This window comes from Rhinoderma darwinii, chromosome 6, assembly GCF_050947455.1.
Source record: "Rhinoderma darwinii isolate aRhiDar2 chromosome 6, aRhiDar2.hap1, whole genome shotgun sequence".
Classification (NCBI taxonomy): Eukaryota; Metazoa; Chordata; class Amphibia; order Anura; family Rhinodermatidae; genus Rhinoderma; species Rhinoderma darwinii.
Window position 1 is genome coordinate 54325890 of NC_134692.1, and position 23854 is coordinate 54349743.

The window sequence follows — 23854 nt, forward strand, 5'->3', positions numbered from 1 at the left end:
AATAGTGGAGTATCCCTGCACTATAGTATAACATCTGGCTGCTACAGCAAATTACCACCGTTAGGACCAAGTGCAGGACAGCGTGTGACTGTAAAGCAAAGCTATAAATGCCGACAACTATAACCTACTCTACACTTACAAAAACAGGAGCGTGGAATATAAATATAGCAGCATTAATACAAGTCCTTACAATAATAGTCTTTAAAATGTTCACAACAAAGACAAATATGATCTCTGATTTTACAAATGTTTCTTCTTTTTTTAATATTACTTCAATTAAGCCAATACAGATAATGCTTTTTTTTTTCTTTTCCTATTTTTTTAAAACCCATGCCCCACAAAAATAAAAGATACAACATACATTTTCTCTATACATAAGGTTTTTGTAGCATGACCACTTCTAAAACACAACTCCTAACTCTTCTAGGCAGGCGCTGGAACAATGAACTTATGGTGCCAAGGTTATTCAACTTTAATATGAAGCAGAGTCCCCAGTAAGTGCTCTCCTCTTGTCAAAGTTACCATGTAGACTCCAAAGCTGGATCCTCATAGTCCAGAGGCAGAGGTGACAAAAAGGCTTGAACTGGTGAAGTGTGCAGATGCTGCTCATCTTGGTACATAGTGTGGCTGCTGAAATGATGCGATGTTAAGGTGAGGACAGCAAGTGGATTACAACAAGAAATTAACCCTTACGGCGGGGGGAGGTAAACAACTTATTACAAAATAAAAAATAAAATAAATCCAGAATGTCAAAAGATTTTCCAAATTAAAAATAACTAAAATGTTAAATCAACGAATGACCCCCAGTCTGTTCCTGATAAACCTCAATAACGTCTTCTTCCTCCATGCCCAGCTGTTAGGAAAGAAGTTGAAAAAGGTAAGAAAAACGAATATTGCAGACAATCAAAACTCATAAGTCTCTTCATTTCAAAGCAACAGATATCAGAGAACTAAATATATCTTCCACCTGGGGAAATGGTAATAACTCGCCACTTCTCTCCTCTATTAAAAATAACATGCACATTTTGAGAAGCCGGTCAGAGGAAAATTCAACCCATAGCGTGCAATTGTGACATTATCCCAGGTCTATGGTCCTCTTCAGAAGGGGCTACCTTACTCAAAATGACAGGTGAAAAAAAAAATAAAAAAAATCTGAAAAGTTTGCACAATACAGAAGACCTTCATATATTTCTTCCATCCGGGTAATCTCTTCAGCTAAAGTTCAGGTTCACCACATTAAAAGAAAAGGGATCCAATAAGAACATGAACATAAAGAATTATAATTCGAAGAGTCCCGGACAGGTCCTCTGTCAGTTATTCTTGACGTTTCTACGCACGGTACCCCCTACTTGAGTAAATTACATCATAGTAATTCTTAAGACTATACACTATGCTGCACATTAATAGCACAGCATGACGACACTGCGAGCACCCCCCAGAAACATGGAATGTACCACAGGTTGAGAACCTAGGCTCTATGTGACCCTATCAGAAGGCAGGATAGGATCGGGGTGGGAATGCTGAGCTCGGAGATAGCTCCGTATTCCTTTGCCCACAAAGCGTGATTGACAGCTTTTTTACTATGAGGGTGCATACACCCTCATATTGCTTTACAAAAATTGGATAGATTTTTGGTAGTATTTTTGATAGATTGGTAGTTAGCGGGTAAAAGAAAAATATATAGAAAAATTGCCAAGGCAATAGGAACCCATTTTTTCCCAACAACTTACTAACTAAAAGAATAGGATAGTACAATAAATGAAATACCTTTATTAAATTAGGGACAAACATGAAAATGTAAGACTACAATGTGTACTGGCACATGCAATTTGCAGACAAATCTGTCTATAGAACATGAGAGATATAACCCAATGCAAAGTTGACACTGAGTACATCTGCTAGCTATGGTCAATTATATGAAGAATCAGCTCCAGTTATCATTGCACTAAAAGACTAGTACTTTAACTTTGTCTGTAACTTTACAGACTGGACAACATGTATCCTCATTACGAACCTCTTTAGGGGTCTGGTGATCTGCAATCCTCTGCCCTTCAAAGAGAAACCTTAGGGAGTTCATAGGAACACCCTAAAAATGACAAAAATAAAAATAGTTCAAAAAACATTTCATGACAAACATCAATGTCATTTTTTTTTTAACTATTACTTGTCATTCTTTTCAATTTTCGTTCTCTTACACCACATTGATATTATAACGATTGTTACTTTACTAATTTTAGAAATCATAAACTTGAAGACTGGAACCTCAAAACTGAACAGAAATAATAAGTAACTATTTCTGAATGGAAACGAACGGGACAACATTCATACATGTTCTATGTCGAAGTATTGGCATAAGATGTATTTATTAAATTGCGCACTGAATTTGGAGCAATTTTATAAAATAAATGCACTTTAATAAAGATTTAAAAAAAAAAAAAAAATATGGGGGCGGTGTCCATGACTGAACATATGCAAATAAGGTTGCAACTACATTTTCTGAGGAGGCGGCAATATGGCCACCGGTCACTAGCACTGGATTGTTGATTGCTATGTATATTTCTTATATCTTTTTTTTATTTTTATTTTAAACCTCAGTGAGGTCAGGTTCTCGACTACGGAAGAAAATGTCCAGTTAAAGGAAGGGTGTCAAAATAAATCAGCTTTGAACGTTAACTGTTGGGAAAGTAATGCCTGCCAGATATTTAGGTCAAAATGATCGATCAGATATACGAATGCTATTAAGGCTCCTTTCACACTACCGTTAGTATACGCTTAGGACTCTTCCATCAGAGGAAGCAGCGAACGAGAGACCAAAACGGAAAGCTTCGCTTCCGTTAGAATTACCATTGATTTCAATGGTAATTCTTTTGTTTCAGATGCTTTCCGTTTGCCTCCGTTCACTAGGTTTCTGGGTTTTTATGTCACGGAAGCAAAACTGCAGCAGACTACGCTATGATTTCCGTGAAAAAAAATAGAAACATGCTGAACAGAAGCATTACCATTGAAATCAAAGGTATTGCAAACAGAAGCCATAGTTTCCGTTCATCTGTTCCTCTGATGGAAAGGATGAACGGAACCTGAACGCGGATGTGAATAGACCCTAATGGTGGAGGATCAAGAGTATCGCTTTGATTTGCAAATGAGCATTCCACCAGAAAAGGGTGGGATCAGGAACACAAACGTTTGAGAATATAAAATTCCCACTACTGTGTAGAAGTCGGCACAACTGGCTTAAACTAACATTTGAAACACACCGATTACTGTCAAATACAGCTGGGAATATGTTTTTTCCAAACTTCACCAATAACCAAGGCTGACAACGCATTGTGTCGGGTTTCAAAGGGTCCCAACAATTTATCAAGTGTCAGATCCGACTTGGCAGCCCAAGGAGTAAACCTTACCTCAGTTTCTCAGGGTCACCGCATATTATAATTGAAAACTCAGTACTGGTGAAACGTGACATTTCTCCTGCTGATAAATCTAGTTTCATTTACCTGTCTCTGACAGTAGGACTCTTTCAGCTTTTTCAGGTGCGTCGTCATCTTTACCTTAAAATGAATTTCACTGCTGTCCTAAAAAAATAAAAAAGGGATGGTGCAATATCAGTTCAAGTGTATAAGAGGACTCATTGTTTTTGTTTTTTTAAAGTTTGGAGAAGCCATCACCTGCCTATTTGTGAATATGCTATCTTCATCATGGCTGTATAAATGTCTTCTTAACACAAAATTACCAAGTAACAACAAGAAGTGAATAAAGTGTTTGCTTCATCCCCTCTATAGGCCAGAGTGGAGATCTGCCAACAAGAAGCTCTCTAAGGCCATGTTCCCACAGGTCGGATACGTCACGTAAAAACTACGCAGCATATCCGACCTGGAACACGCAGCCCATTGCGTCCGTAAAACCGCACTCTGGTCTGTTTTTTCAGGTGGAATTTCTGTTGTGGAATGCATTGGTGAAAAAAAAAATTAAAAAATTATAAAGTTTATACTTACCCACTCCCTCTCTTCTGTGCGTAATCCAGCCTCCAAAGAGGACGTTGCAGGCCATGTGAACGTTGTGATTGGCTGCAGCAGTCACATGGGATGAAACGTCATCCTAGGAGGCTGGACTGAAGAACCAGGGATTTCTGGGTAAGCATAATTTTTTTCTTCTCTTACTTGCGATTTTTTGCGGCAGAATCGCTGTGATTCCTCCGCAACAGTCGCAACATTTCATTTTGTTGCGGGTTTTGCATTCCCACTGAATAAAAAAAAATAAATGAAAAAAAACGCAACAGAAAACGCAGCATAAATTGACATGCTGCGGATTTAACCTCCGCACCGCACGTCAGTTTATTAACGTTTACCCTGCGTTTTCCTTCCGCAGCGTGGGCATTAGATTTTCTAAATCTCATCCACTTTGCTGCTACAGTAAATACTGCGGAATTTTCGCACACAATGTCGTCTCAGAATCCTGCAGAGTTTATGCTACATGGGAAACCAGTCTCACTGTGGCAGACCTGGTACGTGCGTGTATTAGCCTGTAATATTACATTTGCCCTGTAGTGGCTACGGCAAGGAAAAAAGGCCACTTTACTCCAAGCAAAGTCAGCTGTGATTTTGGCCTGTGAAAAGCCAACCCTTTAAAACAAGGACCTAAAAAAAAAAAAAAAAAAAAAAGTTGGAATGCCCTCATCCTAAGGGTAGATCCACACGTAGCGTCAACACTACAGAATTAGGCGATGTTCACACGTTTAATAAAAAAGGCCTGAAAATACGGAGCTGTTTTCAAGGGGAAGCCGCTTCTGATTTTCAGCCGTTTTTTAGGCAACTTGCGTTTTCTGCTGCATTTTTTACGGCCGTTTTTGGAGCTGTTTATCAAATGAGAATTTTTTTATTTTTTTTACACAGCAGTTTTAAAAAACGACCACATAAAAAACGCCCCATTTCTGCATTTTTAGCAGTTTTTCGGGGCATTTTATGGCCCGAAAAACGGCTGAAGATAGCCCATGTGAACATACCCTTGCAGTTCGTATTGTGTGCAGAAATTCTGCAGGGTTTTTGCAATAAAAACATACATGCTGCAGATTGAGTATCTGCATGACAGGTAAAATTTCCATACTTTTCCATAGATTTTTTCCACATCATGTGGATAAGAATAGTTCAAACCTTATCCACTTTTCTGCTACCGTAATGCACTGTGAAATTTCCGCAAGGAAAATCGGTTTAGAAATTCTGCAGTGTTTACGCTACGTTCGGGTGTACCCCAACACCACTAGCATCATGTTGGCAGCACATTTCTCTGTTTAGACAGTGAAATGGGCTGGCAGACTCTTGACCATTTTATTGGCCGCAAAAATTAGCAGATTAGCTGATGAACGATCATTTGCTCATTCATTGGCTGCTAGTTGCCCTGTTTACACAAGGCAATGATCATGAGCATTCTTATGAGCGCCCGTTTGTCAAATCATTGACCCATGTATAAGGGCCTTAATATCCCAATGTGTTACAACCAAAGGAACCAGTTCACACAACAAAAATAAATTTTCATGTTAAGTTTCACTCTGACATAATTTCCACACCACCACTTACCTGGCCAATTACTTTCAGTTTAATATAGTCGCCTGCTTCCTTCTTATCTCCTAAGTCCTCACTGGATGGTTTGGCTTCCTGCAAAATGAGAAGATAGAATTATAAAATAACATCTACACAAAGACAGTGGAAAAAATAGCCCAGTAAACATTGACAGTCCAAAAAATAATAAATCAATAAAAACTGAAAACTTCCAAAACTGAGACAAACGGAAGCTATGGCTTCCGTTTGCCTGTATGAACTGCGGATGCAAAAACCCATTTGTGTGCACGAGGCCTAAGGGTATGTTCACACGGCAGCGTCCGTAACGGCTGAAATTACGGCGCTGATTTCAGGAGAAAACAGATCCGTAATTTCAGCCGTCATGGCATGTTGAGGCGCTATTTCGCTGCATCCATTACGGACGTAATTGGAGCTGCTTTCCCATCGAGTCAATGGAAAACGGCTCCAATTACGTCTGAAGAAGTGACAGGCACTTCTTTGACGCGGGCGTCTTTTACGCGCCGCCTTTTGACAGCGGCGCGTAAAAAAAATGACCGTGTGCACAGAACATCGTAAGACCCATTCTAATGAATGGGCAGAGGTTTGCCAATGCTATCGAGCCGCATTTACGGGCGTAAATCGAGGCGTAAAACGCCCGAATTACGTCCGTAAATAAGCCGTGTGAACATACCCTTAGACAAATAAAATACTTCCCAAGTACTATGCGGCTATAAAGATTAGGGAGAGACGAATACCAGGAGAAATACCTGGAGTAGTCTAAGGCTAGATTCACATCTCCGTTCTGCTCCATCAGAGGAGCAGAACAAGGGAATAACTGAACCAGTGGTTTCGTCTAAGGGGATAAGCGAACGGGATCTGTTCCTTACAGTGAAGTGTTGGCTCTAACATGCAGCCGACACCTGCTTTGTATGGAGAGCGTTCAGCCTGCGAGTCCGCTCCATACTTCCACCTACCTGGCTATGATGTAAGTATACGTCGGGAAAGCGTTACGTAAGCATTATAATTATACACATAAGCGAGCTGCACATGTTGATGTTTTAGGCTACGTTCACATCTGCGTTGTGACTTCCGTTTTAGCGGATGCGTTGAGATTAGAAAAAAAACAAAACAGACTGATACCAGACTGAATGCAACGGAAGGTAAAAGTTTTTTTTTTTTTTAACTAATCAGTTACCGGATCAGTCAAAACAACTGACTTTTCTTTCAGTTGGTCATCTGTTAGAACGGGATCAGTTTTTATCTTTGCATCTGTCTTGCTTTCATTTTAAGGCTTCGTTCACATATGCGCCAGGGTCCCGTTCGAATGTTCCGTCAGAGCTTTCCGTCAGAACGGGACCCTGATTGAAACAAAACGGAAACCATATTTTTCCATTTGCATCACCATTGAATTCAATGGTGACGGATTTCAATTTGTTTCAGTCAGGGTCCCGTTCTGATGTTAAGCTCCGACGGAACGGGACCCTGACGCAGATGTGAACGAGGGCTTAGGCTGCGTATGTGCAGAAAAGAAACTGATCCGTTAAACGTAATGCATAACTGATACAAAGTTATGCATAACTGTGTGTCCGTCTTCCATGGACTTCAATGTAAAAAAGACAGAAAGCTCCTTTCCGTCATTTTTGATAGAAACAATAGCACAGCAGATTATGGTATTTCTTCGGTCAAAAAAAACCCGAAAACCTGACGGAACGGAGCCCAACTGATGCAAAAATAAAACCTATTGAAACCAATGGGTTTGACAGAAACGTTACCTTCTGTTCTTGTGGTCCCCTGACTGATACACTTGAACGGAAGCCACAACACAGATGTGAACGCAGCCTTAAAAGGGGTTTCCCCCATGAGAGACATTTATCACCTATCCACAGGCTGTCATACATGTCAGACAGATGTGGGTCCCAACTCTGGGACCTGCACCTATCTCCAGAACAGGGCCCCCTAAACCCCATTCAGCCTCTGTGTTGTGACTGTATTAGGTGAATTCTGACAAATAAAGAGGTTATATAGTCGGGCATTACTTAAACTGCGTAGCTCGCTGAGCTACGCTGTTTCCGTAACTCCCATAGTAGTGAATGGCAGTTACGGAAGCAGTGTTGAATGCGAGAGATAGGAGATAGGTGCGGGTCCTAGAGGTGGGACCCGCATCTGACATTTATGACCTATCCTGTGGATGTTGTAAATGTCTCATGGGGAAACACGTTTAAGGCCCATATATACAGGCCCATGATCGCGCAAAATTCTAGTTTGTTTACTGAACACATCTTTTATGCAGCCTATAAAAGAATAAAGCCACTCAAAGAATATGTTCATTAACTATTAGAATTGTAATATTTACAGTCCTAAAAAGATAGAACAGAGATCTTGGACAGTCGGCCAATTTACCAGTATGGTGCTCCCCCACAATGTAGGGTTTGTCTCATCACAGACAGCCCCATTAATGAGAGCCGGTGTGGTGAACTGGCTCCTGAGAACACCACCTGACAGCCGATTTTGCCTTGGGGAGCAAATGTCGGCTGCTCATTCCCCCTGCAGTGTCTGTTACAGGAGAAATGTTGTATTGGATGCAGTCAGTCATTCAAGTGAATGGACGTCTATGTAGCACATGGATGGACCAGGTCGAGCAAAGCAAGAATCGGTGCTAATTAGCAGCTCCTGGTTTTGGCTCAGAGAAGATAAGGGGGATAAACTCTAGTGGAATCTAGTAGGGAATATAGAAAAGTGCTATTGCGATGGGACCACCTCTTTAACCCCTTAGTGACCACTAATACGCCTTTTTACGTCGGTCACTAATGGGCTTTAGGCTAGGCTGACGCCTTTTCACGTCAACCTAGTCTAAGTCCTGCACGGGTCTCCCGTGAAGGCAGGAGCCGGGGCTCTGCTGTCTGATGACAGCTGAGCTCCTGCTCCAACGCCCGCGATCCAAGTTTACTTCGATCGCGGCCGTTTAACCCGTTAAATGCCGCCGTCAATAGCGACCGCGGCATTTAACTTTGTTTACAGAGGGAGTGCGCTCCCTCTGTCACCCATCGGCGGACAGCGAATGAAACCGCGGGTCTCCGATGGGGTGTCATGGCAGCCGGGGGCTTGATAAAAGCCCCCAGGTCTGCCCTGGACATATTCCTGTTAGGACGCGCCGGAGGCACGTCCTAACAGATTGCCTGTCAGATTTACACTGACAGGCAATAATGCTCTGGTATACGAAGTATACCAGAGCATTATAGCAGCGATCGGAACATCGCACAATAAAGTCCCCTAGTGGGACTAATAAAATCAGTCATCAAAGTGAAATAAAGATTATTAATAAAAAGTACAGTAAAAAAATAAATAAAACCATTTTTTTCCATAAAAAGTGGTTTTATTTAGTAAAAGTGTAAAAAAAATAAAAATAATATCAGATGTCTCATATGCGCCGTTAACTAAAACGAACAGCTGAATATCAGCTGACAGGCTCTTTCTAAAACTGTACGTTAATAATTCAGGCAACTCGTACCCCTGAGGACGCTCCCCTACAAGGTGCAGAAACCCGTTGGGAGTGTGGCTGTTAACTAATCTGTGGCAATCAGATCTTATCAATATTTGCCAAGCACTCTGAGCTGGTTGATGTGACAATTCACCTCTGATACAATCAGGCATCCATGAATGGGTGTGTGCTGATTGTCTCTCCCTTTTTTTCACATACAATTCAGTCTGCGCTCTTGATCTGGTTGCCAACGCCTGTACCTGGATCTTTTGGCACTCCGTGCCCTACCAATTTTAATAATTTTGATAATAAATAAATATTTTAAACCTTTATACAGGCAGAATATTTACATCTTAGTAATTTAAACGTATACCTCTATACTGTTACTCTTGTAATATTTCAAACAAACTCAGCTGCAGTCTCCAAGATCAGCTTTTGACAGTTTACAAGAGAAAGTTTAAAGGAACAGTGTCATCACAAATTTTTTTTTCATATGTTAAAGATGTAAGTGCTTTATTAAAAACGTTTATATTTATTTGTGTGTTTGTGTTTTACTTTTTCTTATTTTTACACTTTTTCTTCCCTATGGGGGCTGCCATTTTTTGTTCCATTTCTGTATGTGTCGATTAACGACACATACAGACATGGAATACGGCAGCCACAGTCCCATAGGGACTGTGAACGGCTCCCGTCCCATCCACTTCTGTGTACGCCGTCTGTGTGGGAACTGCGCATGCGCCGCTCCCACACAGTCCAATTTGAAATTGGCGCCGTCCGGCGCCATTTTCCTGTGGACCGGAAGTCGCGGTCGGACACTAAGATTACTACTTCCGGTCGCGGCTTCCGGACTTGTGCACTTGGACCAGCGGCAGCAGACGGAGCGGACGGGCCGGAGGGAGCCGCGGCGGCAGGAGCAGGTAAGAGATTTCAATGTATGTTCGTGTTTGTGTGTGTTTACTACTGTATGTAAACCTACTACACTGTGTGTTAGCTCAAAAAATGGCGACACACAGTGTAGGAGGTTAGACCGTTCAAACCCCTCGTTTATCCCGGCATTAGCCAGGATAAACGAGGGGGGGATGCTGAGAGCTCACTAGAGCGAGGGCTTTTTACCCAATTTTGCAATGCTGCAATTTTGGGAATAGCTCCATCTAGTGACCAGCAATGGGAAATATTATAAATTAGAATCTAATTTATAATATTTCCTGACTCGTGAAAAAAATAAAAAAAATTTGAACAATGTTTAATCACCTACACACTAAATGTTTAATTAAAAAAAAAAAAATCATGTTTTTCTGGCAACACATTCCCTTTAAGCATAACATTTGCTTATTCTGTTAACCCCTAAAGGATAAAAACGTGGAGTACTAGAATGTACACAAGCAAAGGTAACACAGGCTATCTGAGGACCCAGCTTCCTCTGTTCTGGTTAATTGGCGCAGGATGATCGTACATGCAGCTTTAGAACATAATTATTTATGCCATTTAATGTTTTCTATGTAGTACCGCTATCTTTTACCTCCTCTAGGCATGAAATCAATGTAAAAACCTAAACTAAAAAAGGGGAAAAAGACCAAGTTTTATTAATGTCAACATTAGATACTTGTAGGAATAGGTTAAAATTGCAGTCATCTCAGTAATATTTGAGGCGACAGACCATAGGCAGTTAAAGGAATGGTTTCCTTATCCCTTCTCTTTCACCAGCATTGGGATTCCTAATGCCCCTTTTAAACAGTCTGTTCACGCGTCTTAATGTCCTTTTAGAACCAGTGTTGCTGATTCAGCCCTGCACGGAGCGAGCGGCTTCCAGAATGTGGAATCAGCAGGTTCCTCATGCAGAAAGATGATGAAAAAACGTTCTGTAATGCAACAAGGGTCTAAAGTAGAGCCTACAAGACGGAGCATTCAATCTGATGTGCGCCCGCACCTTCACAGAGCAATAGTACCATTTTAATGTGGAATCACTATACCAGACATTGTAAAAAAGATATAGGAGATCTGGAGAGGGTTCTAGGCGGGCAACTACATTATTAAATGGGATGGGAGGTATCTCTTATATAAAGAGAGGCTAAAAAAAATCATGCTCTTACAGCTTGGAAAATAGACGACTCAGGCCAGGGATCAGCAACTTTCAGCACTCCAGCTGCTGTGAAACTACAACTCCCATAACGCACTGATAGCCAAAGGCTTTATTATTCCAGCCAAAGGATGTCACGACAACAGCTGGAAGGCCGTAGGTTGATGACCCCTGCCTTAGGGTCCCTTTACACTGGCCCATTTTGGACATTGAACAAGAAGAGCCGATCAATGAGACAGCTCGTTGATCGATGCTCATGTACACCTTTCACAAGGAGCTACATATGGGGACGAGCGTGCGTTAATACAATGATTTGTCCCCATACATTTCCCTCATGTCGGCAGCGCATCTACCTATTTACACAGGGAGAGACGCTGCCGAGAACGATAATACTTTAGGCTGCAGAATCTATATGATCAGCCGACAAACAAGCGTTTGCTCGCTCATCAACTGATCATTGCCGTGTTTATTGCCCCAGCATGCTGCGCTATATTTTCCGGTAAAACAAGGGACACTGACGGAAACCACACAGAACCAGTCAATAGGTCAGATGACATTGGTGTCTGTCGCAACAGAACAGGCACTTACGGTATTTTTGTTGTTTAGCTCCTATGACGGAGTAATACATAGGAAAGAGAGAGCAGATGTGAACTAGCCCTGAGTGGTGGTCTTATATAGGCCCAACGCACACAACCGATGATCAAGCTGCAAACCACAGATCCTAGTGTCCGGATTTGGGTCCGTAATGCCTCAAAGTGCCTTCCACAACCGTTTCTTATTTATGTTACAGCCGTGTTGTTTTTGTGTATCATCTGTATTTCACGATACGCAAAAAAAAAAAAAAACTGTGGGCAGGGCTAAAAACTCCTTGCTGTTCTGTAGCAAGCGTGGTTGTAAGTGAACTAAGATCATACCACGCATGCTCAGCCTCCGACGCAGGAATTGAGCGTGCACTGGGCTCTGGTTACACGATGTGCGGAGCTAAGAGAAGCACAAGAGGAAGTGTCTGGGAAGTTGCTTCTCTCTTCAGAGGACTCTGGGTCTTGTAGGAAAGAGCACAGGATGTGTTGTGTACATGAAGTGCTGGATGTAAACAATGCACCAGGCTGCCTGAGGAGCCAACAGAAGGACAAAAAGTGGAAAAAGGTACTTGGAGGACATTAGGGTAACTAAGGAAAACTATTAGGATGCTTTTTAAAATTTGACTGACACCAGAAAACCCCTTTAAACGATGGACTACCCTAACCAAAGACTTAGTAATGGTGAAGACAATGACAGCATTCAAAAAAAGGCTAGATACTTATCAAATGACAAATGGCATAGAGGCTTATAACTAATCTAGCAATGAATGACGTATAATAGATCACGAAAGGTAGCACTTGATGGACACGTGTCTTTTTTCAACTCACGTAACATGAATGGAATATGCATAGGTGACAGTTTACAAACCCTATATTTAAACGTCTATAGGGTTTGATGGAGGGATCACTACATTATAGGGCATATTTATCAAAACAGTGTAAAACAGAGAAAACTGCAGTTTGTTGCCCATTGCAAATAGTCACAGAAAGGAGGAAGAAACCGCAGCACTCGTTCAGTTTGCGAAAAAGGTGTGTAGATTTATTCACCGAATCACGGAACAGTTCAACCCAAAATAGGTATTTTTTTTTACAAGCATATGCTTGAAAAAATATATATATGTTGGGTTGAAACATTGCATGAGTCGAGCGTAAAACTACATACCTTAGATCACCCCCGCCCCTTCCGCTAAGCTTCACCGCTTCTTAGAAAATTGCAGTGATCGGCTTAAACAGCACAAAAACCGCAGTTTTTTTTGCAAATTGCAACTTGTGTGCCATTTGTAACTTTTCACCAAAAAAAACACACAGAACAAGTAATAAATTCCCCAACTGTCATCCAGCCGCTTTCAGTCACTAAAAATTGTTTCAAAAAGCCATGAATACAGCAACTAATCATTGGCCACTGTGTTGATCTGTCGACTATTGTTAAAGGGGTTTTCCGGAACCAATTAACTAATTTCTATTTCACTGCACATATAAAAATAATGTAATTTGTAATATACTTACGTTTTGATTTCATTTTCTAACACCCGATTCCAGCACTGGTCATGTGATGCGTCTCCAATAGCAAAAGCCTTACTTCTGGCGTTAGCCCGTCCATGACCAGAGTTCCGTTTTCCGGCTGGCTCAATGTACGGGTACATCATTCCTGATGCCACTGTACACTGAGGGAAGTGGTGGACCGGATACTCCCTTTCTTCTGATAGTTTTCGGTCTGCTGCTAGGGTAGAGAAACACTGCTTGTCCCTGAGCAGGAGTGGTAAACACTGCTAGTCTCTGAGCGTGTGGTTTCTACACTAGCTGTGTTTACCACGCATGCCCACTCCTGCGCTATCACAGCACCTGCACGTAATTTTCTCCCCCTAGCAGCGGACCGGAAACTATCAGAAGAAATCAGGTGTCAGGAGCCAGTTGCTAGTAGCGCTATCACAAGGACTCCGGTGCTGGGATTAGGTAATTCCACTGAGTCCCGGAACAGAGCCTATACTAGCGCTCTGCCCGGGACTCCGGCTCTGGGGAAGCCCCCAACACTGTCCATATATGGACAGCGACGGCAGGGGATTCCACACACTGTCCATATATGGACAGCGACGGCAGGGGATTCCACACACTGTCCATATATGGACAGCGACGGCAGGGGATTCCAAACACTGTCCATATATGGACAGCGACGGCAGGGGATTCCAAACACTGTCCATATATGGACAGCGACGGCAGGGGTTTCCAAACACTGTCCATATATGGACAGCGACGGCAGGGGTTTCCAAACACTGTCCATATATGGACAGCGATGGCAGGGGATTCCACAGAGTCCCAGAGCAGAGCCCATACTAGCGCTTTGCGCTGCTCTGGGACTCAGTCTCTGGGATCAAATTACGTTTTTTTTTTACAAATATGTAAAAGAGTGTTGTTTGGTACAGCACTGATATGTTGTAGGTTTATCGTTAGCGCTCATTGATCTAATGAAAGCAGTAAAATGCCAACGGAGATGGTTTAAAGCTGGCTGTAGTAGGCGTGAGGAGTCCCTGCTGCCAGCACATTGCATGCTGGGACACAAGCAGTGCATGCCGGGTACTCTATGACCTGAACAGCAAGACAACGAACACACAGAGGTAAACAAACCAATCAATGTAAACAAGAGAATAATGGTAAATTAAAAATGTAGATAATATTCAGGGGGTATGAATAGATAAATTGAGAAGCATTGCTGTAATAAAAAAAAAAAAGTATTGGCAAACCCCTTTAAGGGGGTTGTCCACCTTTGAAAAACAATTATGCAATACATTATACATATGTAATGAAGTATCTTTGAAACGGTAAGTAGTGTCCCGTGACTGCCAGCATCGTAAATATTCTCTTCTGCTGTTCTTTTTCATTCTGTACTTCCGGACGAGCTCCTCTTCTGCTTGAACAGTGCGTCACCTGTGACGTCCCTGTGGTGGGCTCTTCCGATCGTCGTCTTCGTGAACTTGCACTTGCGCGTGTCAACTTTTTTTTTTTTTTAACAATGACGCATGCGCAGTAGAATAAGATGTATTGCTCCTACGGATTAAAAGTTGATTTATTGTCCCTGCGCAGTAAAAATCTAATTTATTTCACCTGCAAAAATCGATTGCTTTTAATGCGCAGGCACAATACATTTTGTTTTTACTGCGCATGCGTGAATGTAAAAATAAAAAATAAAAAAATGTGAAAAGTGCAGGAGCAAGTTCACGAAGACATCGATTGGAAGAGTCCACGACAGGGACATCACAGATGACGCACTGTTCGAGCAGAAGACCGGAAGAGGAGCTCGCCCAGAAGTATAGAATGAAGAAGAACAGTGGAAGAGAAGACTTACGATGCTGGCAGTCACGTGACACTACTCCGTAGTAGAAGACATCTACACCTTTGAAACGTTATGTATATTACAAAGATACTTCATTACATATGTAGAATGTATTGCATAATTGTTTTTCAAAGGTGGACAAGCCCTTTAAAGTCGCTGAAGATTTTTCGTGATACGACTTGAGACGACACATCTTCACACAGCAGTTGGCAGGGACCTAGTGACTGCTCCCAAAATTTAAAGAGAAGTAAAATAGAAATTATTTGTTTCATACACTATTGGAAACCACATGTAAACGTGCTCTACAACAATAAACACTTATGGCAGATCCGTAGGACCCATGCTGTGTAACCTCCACTAGTGGTAGAATGGAGGTCCATTGTCATCTTAACCACTTAATGACCGTGCCTGAAAAGGCCTTAATGACCAGCTACATTTTTCCGTTTTTACCTCTGTCTTTCAGCAGCCATACATTTTTTATTTTTTCATTGACGTGACTGTATGAGGCTTTGACTTATGCGGGAAAATTTTTATTTTTTTCCACCGTTTGGAGGTCGGAAATTTTTTTTTTACGGCGCGAAAAAGCGATTATCGGCATATTTTTTCTTATTTTTTTTTTATCCCGTTCATGTTTTACGCTAAATAACCTGCCTTAAATGTTCAATATAATTATCATGGGTTAAAGAGGCTCTGTCACCAGATTTTGCAACCCCTATCTGCTATTGCAGCAGATCGGCGCTGCAATGTAGATTACAGTAACGTTTTTATTTTTAAAAAACGAGCATTTTTGGCCAAGTTATGACCATTTTTGTATTTATGCAAATGAGGCTTGCAAAAGTACAACTGGGCGTGTTGAAAAGTAAAAGTACAACTGGGCGTGTATTATGTGCGTACATCGGGGCGTGTTTACTACTTTTACTAGCTGGGCGCTCTGATGAGAAGTAACATCCTCTTCTCTTCAGAACGCCCAGCTTCTGGCAGTGCAGATCTGTGACGTCACTCACAGGTCCTGCATCGTGTCGGCACCAGAGGCTACAGTTGATTCTGCAGCAGCATCGGCGTTAGCAGGTAAGTAGCTACATCGACTTACCTGCAAACGCCGATGCTGCTGCAGAATCATCTGGTGCCGGTGTCCTCGCTCGTCTGACACGATGCAGGACCTGTGAGTGACGACACAGCGTGATCTCTTGAGAACACGGCTGTGTCTGCACTGCCAGAAGCTGGGCGTTGTGAAGAGAAGTGGATGATACTTCTCATCAGAGCGCCCAGCTAGTAAAAGTAGTAAACACGCCCCGATGTACGCACATAATACACACCCAGTTGTACTTTTACTTTTCAACACGCCCAGTTGTACTTTTGCAAGCCTCATTTGCATAAATACGAAAATGGTCATAACTTTGCCAAAAATGCTAGTTTTTTTAAAATAAAAACATTACTGTAATCTACATTGCAGCGCCGATCTGCTGCAATAGCAGATAGGGGCTGCAAAATCTGGTGACAGAGCCTCTTTAAGGCTATTACGGTCGTTTAGATACCCAATATGTGTAGTGTTTTTGTTTTTATTTAATGTATAGGCAATAAAATATATTTTACGCAAAATGACGACTTTTTGGGACTTTTATTATTTATTTATTTTTGTCACTTTTTTTTTTTTTAATCCCACTAAGGGATAGCTTTATTTACAACCTTAGTTTTTACTTATAATGTATTAGCATACTCCAGTATGCTAATACATTACACTGTTTCACTATGACACAGGCTGCTGTTAGGGCACACTATGTGCTGCCCCAACAGCAGGCTCACTGAATAGACAGCCCTGGGGTCCTTTGTAGGTCCCCAGGGCTGACTGCAGAGGGATTCCCTGCTCTTTGATCAGGTCACCATGTTTCCAATGACACGATCAAAGAGGGGATTTCCCTTTGATGTTGCGGTGGCGATCAAAGGGTTAAACAGCTGGGGTCCAAATGTGTTCCGACCCCAGCTGTGCTCAGCAGGCCCTTCTAAGATCAGGAGCTGTAAGTTACAGCTCCTCAGAGGATGAGCGCTCATCAGCCTCTTCTACAGCGACGCCAAAAGACGTCGCTGTAGACTAAGCACCTGCACCGCCTGCTGTCAAAAGACAGTTGGCGGTCGTTAAAGGCTACGTACACCTTTGTAAACATTTTATCAGTGTGTTTGGTGCAAATTTGAAATTATTTTATTAAACATTATTTTTACCTTTTTCAGATACATCTTTGTATCCTGGATACGCAGCAGCTGTATCATGTGCTGAAACCTGAATACATCAGGTCAGCCTGAATGATGGGTTCAGTGACAGCGAGTCCTGCGTGTAGACCCACCAGTTATCAAACACATCCAAGTTATGAATTTAGATGTGGTCGAGAACAGCTTGATCCTGACCAGATGGCACAGAACTCGTCAGTGCCGCTGACTTGACCGATACAGGTTTCAGCGCACAATGAAGCTGCTCTGTTTTCAGGATACAAAGCTGTTGTATCTGACAAAGTAAAAATAATTTTTAATAAAGTATTTACTAAGTTGCACCAAACACTGTTTTATAAAAAAAACAAATGCAAAAAAACAAAACGTTTTCAAAAGGTGTACATAGCCTTTAACCCCTTAGTGACCAGCCCATTTTAGGCCTTAATGACCAAGCTATTTTATTTGTTTTTCTATAGTCGCATTCAAAGAGCTATAACCTTTTTATTTTTTCGTCTACATAGCTGTATGAGGACTTGTTTTTTGCGGGATTAGTTGTGCTTTTTAATAGCACAATTTTTGGGTACATATAATTTTTATATTAACTTTTATTAACCTTTTTGGGGGGGGGGATTATAACAAAAACCTGAAATTCCGCCATTGTTCTATGCGTTTTTAAATTGACGCCGTTCACTGTGCGACGTAATTAACATGTTACCTTTATTCTATGGGTCGGTACGATTACGGCGATTCCACATATGTAGAGGTTTTTTTATGTTTTACGACTTTTGCACAATGAAAACATTTTTGAACTAAAATTATTTGTTTTTGCATCATCGCTTTGCAAGAGCCGTCATTTTTTTATTTTTCCATCAATGTAGTGATTTTTTGGGCTTGTTTTCTGCGGGACAAGACGTAGTTTTGAATGGTACTGTTTTGGGGTGCATGGGACTTATTGATTCATTTTTATTATGACTTTTTTGGGGGGCAATGGAAAAAAAATTCAATTTCGCCATGGTTTTTTGCGGTTTTTTTTTACGGTCACCTTGCGGTTTAAATGACATATTAACTTTATTAATGGAGTCATTACGGTCGCGGCGATACCATATATGTGTACTTTTACTAAATAAAACCACTTTTTATGGAAAAAAATGATTTTTTTAATTTTTTTACTGTACTTTTTAGTAATAATCTTTATTTCACTTTGATGACTTATTTTATTAGTCCCACTAGGGGACTTTACTGTGCGATGTTCCGATCGCTGCTATAATGCTTTGGTATACTTCGTATACCAGAGCATTATTGCCTGTCAGTGTAAATCTGACAGGCAATCTGTTAGGACGTGCCTCCGGCGCGTCCTAACAGGCATATGTCCAGGGCAGACCGGGGGCTTTTATCAAGCCCCCGGCTGCCATGACACCCCATCGGAGACTTGCGATTGCATTCGCGGGCCGCCGATGGGTGACAGAGGGAGCGCACTCCCTTTGTAAACAAAGTTAAATGCCGCGGTCGCTATTGACGGCGGCATTTAACGGGTTAAACGGCCGCGATTGAAGTAAACTTCGATCGCGGGCGTTGGAGCAGGAGCTCAGCTGTCAGACAGCAGAGCCCCGGCTCCTGCCTGCACGGGAGACCCGTGCAGGACTTAGACTAGGCTGACGTGAAAAGGCGTCAGCCTAGCCTAAAGCCCATTAGTGACTCACGTGAAAAGGCGTATTGGTGGTCACTAAGAGGTTAAAGTCTTGCAGACCCCAGCTACAAAAGGGGAGAAGCAGGGCAGAGTAGGCAGTGCACGTGCGCAGGTACTCTCCATTAAAATATATAATATCTAAAACAACCAAGCGTGCGTCCACCATTGGGACACCCCATGTTTCTGACTTCTCATATCCTATGGATATTCCCCAAATTTTTATTGTGAAAATATCCATTTAATATTAAGGGTTGCTCTAGTGCAGAAAAAAATCTGACACAGACAATCAGATTTTCGACACGATCCGACAAGACAAAAATCGGGCTGTTAGAGATTTCCCCTTGGGTCTCCTGTAAATGAGCCAACTTCATGTACATATTAGTTCTGTATTTGGAAGGGCATACGTTAAGGGGGTATTCCCATCTTAGAATGTTATAGCGCATCAGGCTATGATCCAGAGAACAAAGGAGACCAAGGTCCGGGTGGCATTTACCCTGCACAGCGGCTGCTTCATCCTGCGTATTAGAAAGTGATGCCATACGCTAGTAATATGCCATTACTTCTAAGAGAAAGAACACCCCTTCAATACAGCCACATTTACATTGCAGCCCTGCCTGTTCATATCTACTTCTATGAACAGAGCATTTGATTTACAATCATATTGGGGGCGCACAACAGCTGTCCACTAATGGGATCGGACAGTTGCTTCAAAGATGTGTTCCCATGGCATAGCTGATAGATGCAGAACCCACACCTATCCCCAGAACATAGGGGTCGCCCAACCCGTCCCACCACGTTGGGCAGCCGCTGCACCCAGTCAGAGTAACAGTGGAGAGATGGCTGGGATGACAGAAACCACCGAGCTCCCTGTGCGACGCAGCTTCCATAACGACCATAGAATAGAATGGTAAACCGCGTAGTACAGCAAGCTACGCCATTTCCACAACTCCCATTCACTTGTATGGGAATTATGGTTTCCATAATACTGGTCACCTCTCCACTGCTTTTCCACCTGGCTGTAGGATCCCCTTTCTGTAGGTGCAGGTCCCAGAGGTGGGATTCACATCTAAAAAGGCCATTTATGGCATATTCCGAGGATATGTAAAGTCTCAACTCGTATTAGGTTAGTCCTTTAAGGGCTCCACTAAACCATTTTTTAGCTAGTATTTTCTGGGAAAGCCGGGTGACAACTAATACGTCATTAGCGTTTCTACCGGGGAGTTGAAATCCAGCCTGGCAGGAAAGGAAAACATTATATACAATATCATTTATAATGTATGAGAAGGGTTCCCCTTCTACTATTCGGTCTGAGTGACTTCTTCATCCTGGTCTATCGCTCAGCATGCGGCCTGAAGCGCGGATATAAACATTGTGTAGCTAGCAGAGGCCTCTACATACAGCACAGTGTATAACAGGGTTATATAGGCCGGAGCTAGCACTGCTCTAGGTACAGTGTGCAGCCAGCCGGAGCTCACATAACAGCGCATGTACACGCCGCACACACGCTTACATAAGTACATAAACAAGCCAAGCTGCAAACACAGCGACACCTGCGCATGTCCCATCACTAGCGCAACGCTCGCCCCCAGCTCCTCCGCATCTCACAAGCCCTAACGCCTGTACGTAACATCATACAAACAAAGAGGAAACAACTAGTCACTAGCCTCTGTCACCTGGTCAGACATGCTGTCTACTGTCCCCCGGTGAACGTCCTGTACTGCAACCGCTCTTTCCTCCGGGCACAATAACAGCACTGGAGCCTCAAACGCGGCGAGAGTTCCTGTCTGATAACGTCACTTCCGGTAATGCTGGCACGCCCACGTAGAATGACGTACGCGAGGGCTGATAGGCTACAGTGTATAAGCTTCTGAGTCTGACGTGATGAGGTCACATGCCTCTGCGCGCACACGACTGCTTTCCTACTTCTTCCAGAGCGCGTAGAGAGCAGAGGACGAGCAAGGAAATCTTGTGAACTGCTGCATAGTGCACAAAGAAGAACGAAGTGTGGCTGGCGGCGACGCGCTGCTGTTCTTCATGCCCTTCATGCCCTTCATGCCCTTCATGTTTATTATTATTAATTTTTTACCCTTCCCATGTTTATTAACACTTTCCCGCTTTGGCCACTTTTGACCATCCTGACTGAGCCTCATTTTTTGACATGGATGCTTTTACCTATCCAAGCGATTCTGAGATTGTTTTCTCATGACGCATTGGACTTTATGTCACTGTTAAAATTTGCTTGGTACATTTAGTATTTAATGTGGAAAAACACCAGTGTAGTGAAAAATTTCAAAAACTTGCATTTTTTTAAATGTAAATGTTTCTGCTTGTAAGTTAAGCAGTTATACCACACAAAATTGTTGCTAATTAAAGAGGCTCTGTCACCACATTATAAGTGCCGTATCTCCTACATAAGGAGATCGGCGCTATAATGTAGGTGGCAGCAGTGCTTTTTATTTTAAAAAAACGATCTATTTTTACCACTTTATTAGCGATTTTGGTTTATGCTAATGAGTTTCTTAATACCCAAGTGGGCGTGTTTTTACTTTCGACCAAGTGGGCGTTGTACAGAGGAGTGTATGACGCTGACCAATCAGCGTCCTGCACTTCTCTCCATTCATTTACACAGCAGCATCGCGTTCTTACTAGAACACGATCTGCAGCCACATACACAGAGATTAACGTTAATCAAGTGTCCTGATAATGAATATACATTACCTCCAGCCAGGACGTCATGTGTATTCAGAATCCTGACACTTCTGAATCTTTTCTGTGAGATTTCCAGCAAGGGAACCAAAAATCTCGTTTACCTCGTAATCTCGCGAGATTACGCGTGGCTTGCTGGAATCTCACAGAAAAGATTCAGAAGTGTCAGGATTCTGAATACACATGACGTCCTGGCTGGAGGTCATGTATATTCATTATCAGGACACTTGGTGTATGTGGCTGCACATCGTGTTCTAGTAAGAACGCGATGCTTATGTGTAAATGAATGGAGAGAAGTTTATGACGCTGACTGGTCACTGATTGGTCAGCGTCATACACTCTATACAACGCCCACTTGGTCGAAAGAAAAAACGCCCACTTGGGCATTAAGAAACTCATTAGCATAAAGCTAAAAATCGCTAGTAAAGTGGCTTAAAATAGATCGTTTTTCTAAATAAAAAGCACTGCTGTCACCTACATTACAGCGCCCATCTCCTTATGTAGGAGATAGGCCACTTATAATGTGGTGACAGAGTTTCTTTAACCCCTTCAGGACCAAGCTCATTTTGGCCTTCAGGACCAGACCCATTTTTTCAAATCTGACATATTTCACTTTATGTGGTAATAACTCCGGAACGCTTTTACCTATCAAAGTGATTCTGAGATTGTTTTCTCGTGACACATTGGACTTTATGATAGTGGAAAAATGTGGTCGATAAATTCAATATTTACCAGTGAAAAACACCAAAATTTGGTGAAAAATTGCAAAAATTTGCATTTTTCTAAATGTAAATGTATCTGCTTGTAAGACAGGCAGTTATACCACACAAAATTGTTGCTAATTAACATCCCCCATATGTCTACTTTAGATTGGCATCGTTTTTTGAACATCCTTTTATTTTTCTAGGACGTTACAAGGCTTAGAACTTTAGCAGCAATTTCTCACATTTTCAAGAAAATTTCAAAAGGCTATTTTTACAGGGGCCAGTTCAGTTGTGAAACGGCTTTTAGGGCCTTATATATTAGAAACCGCCAAAAAGTCACCCCATTTTAAAATCTTCACCCCTCAAAGTATTCAAAACAGCATTTAGAAAGTTTCTTAACCCTTTAAACGTTTCACAGGAATTAAAGCAACGTAGAGGTGAAATTTTCAAATTTCATTTTTTTTTTGCAGAAATTCATTTTTATTCTATTTTTTTTGTAACACAGAAGTTTTTACCAGAGAAACGCAACTCAATATTTATTGCCCAGATTCTGCAGTTTTTAGAAATATCCCACATGTGGCCCTAGTGTGGTAATAGACTGAAGCACCGGCCTCAGAAGCAAAGGAGCACCTGGTGGATTTTGGGCCTCCTTTTTATTAGAAAATATTTTAGGCTCCATGTCAGGTTTCAAGGGCTCTTTCGGTGCCAAAACAGTGGAAATCCACCAAAAGTGACCCCATTTTGGAAACTACACCCCTTGAGGAAATTATCTAGGGGTATAGTGAGCATTTTGACCCCGCAGGTTTTTTGCAGAAATTATTGGAAGTAGGCCGTGAAAATAAAAATCGTCACTCTTTCAAAGATTATGTAGGTTTAGCTAATTTTTTCTAATTTCCACGAGGACTAAAGGAGAAAAAGCACCACAACATTTGTAAAGCAATTTCTCCCGAGTAAAACAATACCCCACATGTGGTTATAAACGGATGTTTGGACACACGGCAGAGCTTAGAAGGGAAAGAGCGCCATTTGGCTTTTGGAGCTCAAATTTAGCAGGAATGGTTTGTGGAGGCCATGTCACATTTGCAAAGCCCCTGAGGTACCAAAACAGTGAAAACGCCAAAAAAGTGACTCCATTGAGAAAACTACACCCCTTGAGGAATCCATCTAGGGGTGTAGTGAGCATTTTGCCCCCACAGGTGTTTCATAGATTTTATTAGAATTGGGCAGTGAAAATAAAAAAATCCTTTTTCTTCAATAAGACATAGCTTTAGCTCCAAATTTTTAATTTTCTCAACAAATAAAGGAAAAAAAGAACCCCAACGCTTGTAAAGCAACTTCTCTGGATTACGGCAATACCCCACACGTGGTCGTAAAATGCTGTTTGGGCACACGGCAGGGCTCAGAAGGGAAGGAGCGCCATTTGCTTTTGGTGTACAGATTTTGCTGCATTTGGTTTCTGGTCGCTATGTTGCATTTGCAAAGTCCCTGTGGGACCAAAACAGTGGATCCCCCCCAGAAGTGACCCCATTTTGGAAACAA

At 42.0% G+C, this 23854-nt stretch overlaps 1 protein-coding gene across 2 annotated transcripts; it reads right to left on the bottom strand.

The window, feature by feature from the left end:
• Window positions 1-242: 242 nt before the first annotated feature.
• Window positions 243-20712, bottom strand: SUMO1 (small ubiquitin like modifier 1). Of its 2 annotated transcripts, none has more exons than XM_075831211.1 (5): window positions 20570-20712; window positions 5571-5648; window positions 3495-3572; window positions 2015-2086; window positions 243-853 (listed from the first exon to the last, which is right to left on the bottom strand). In XM_075831211.1, the coding sequence occupies exons 1-5, from the start codon at window positions 20588-20590 to the stop codon at window positions 785-787; spliced, it is 318 nt and encodes a 105-aa protein (XP_075687326.1). In that variant the 5' UTR covers window positions 20591-20712; the 3' UTR covers window positions 243-784. The 2 variants fall into 2 exon arrangements, with proteins under 2 accessions (XP_075687326.1, XP_075687327.1); XM_075831212.1 differs by having other exon boundaries at window positions 20579-20709.
• Window positions 20713-23854: the final 3142 nt, after the last annotated feature.

Bases quoted from the DNA above. Each gene is read 5' to 3' on its own strand.
- SUMO1 (XM_075831211.1), bottom strand. From the start codon at position 20,590: ATGTCTGACCAGGTGACAGAG. The intron at 3,573-5,570 runs GTAAGTGGTGGT...TTATTTTTTTAG, and splicing joins AACTGAAAGTAATTGGCCAG to GACAGCAGTGAAATTCATTT. The intron at 2,087-3,494 runs GTAAATGAAACT...TGTCATTTTTAG, and splicing joins AGTCCTACTGTCAGAGACAG to GGTGTTCCTATGAACTCCCT.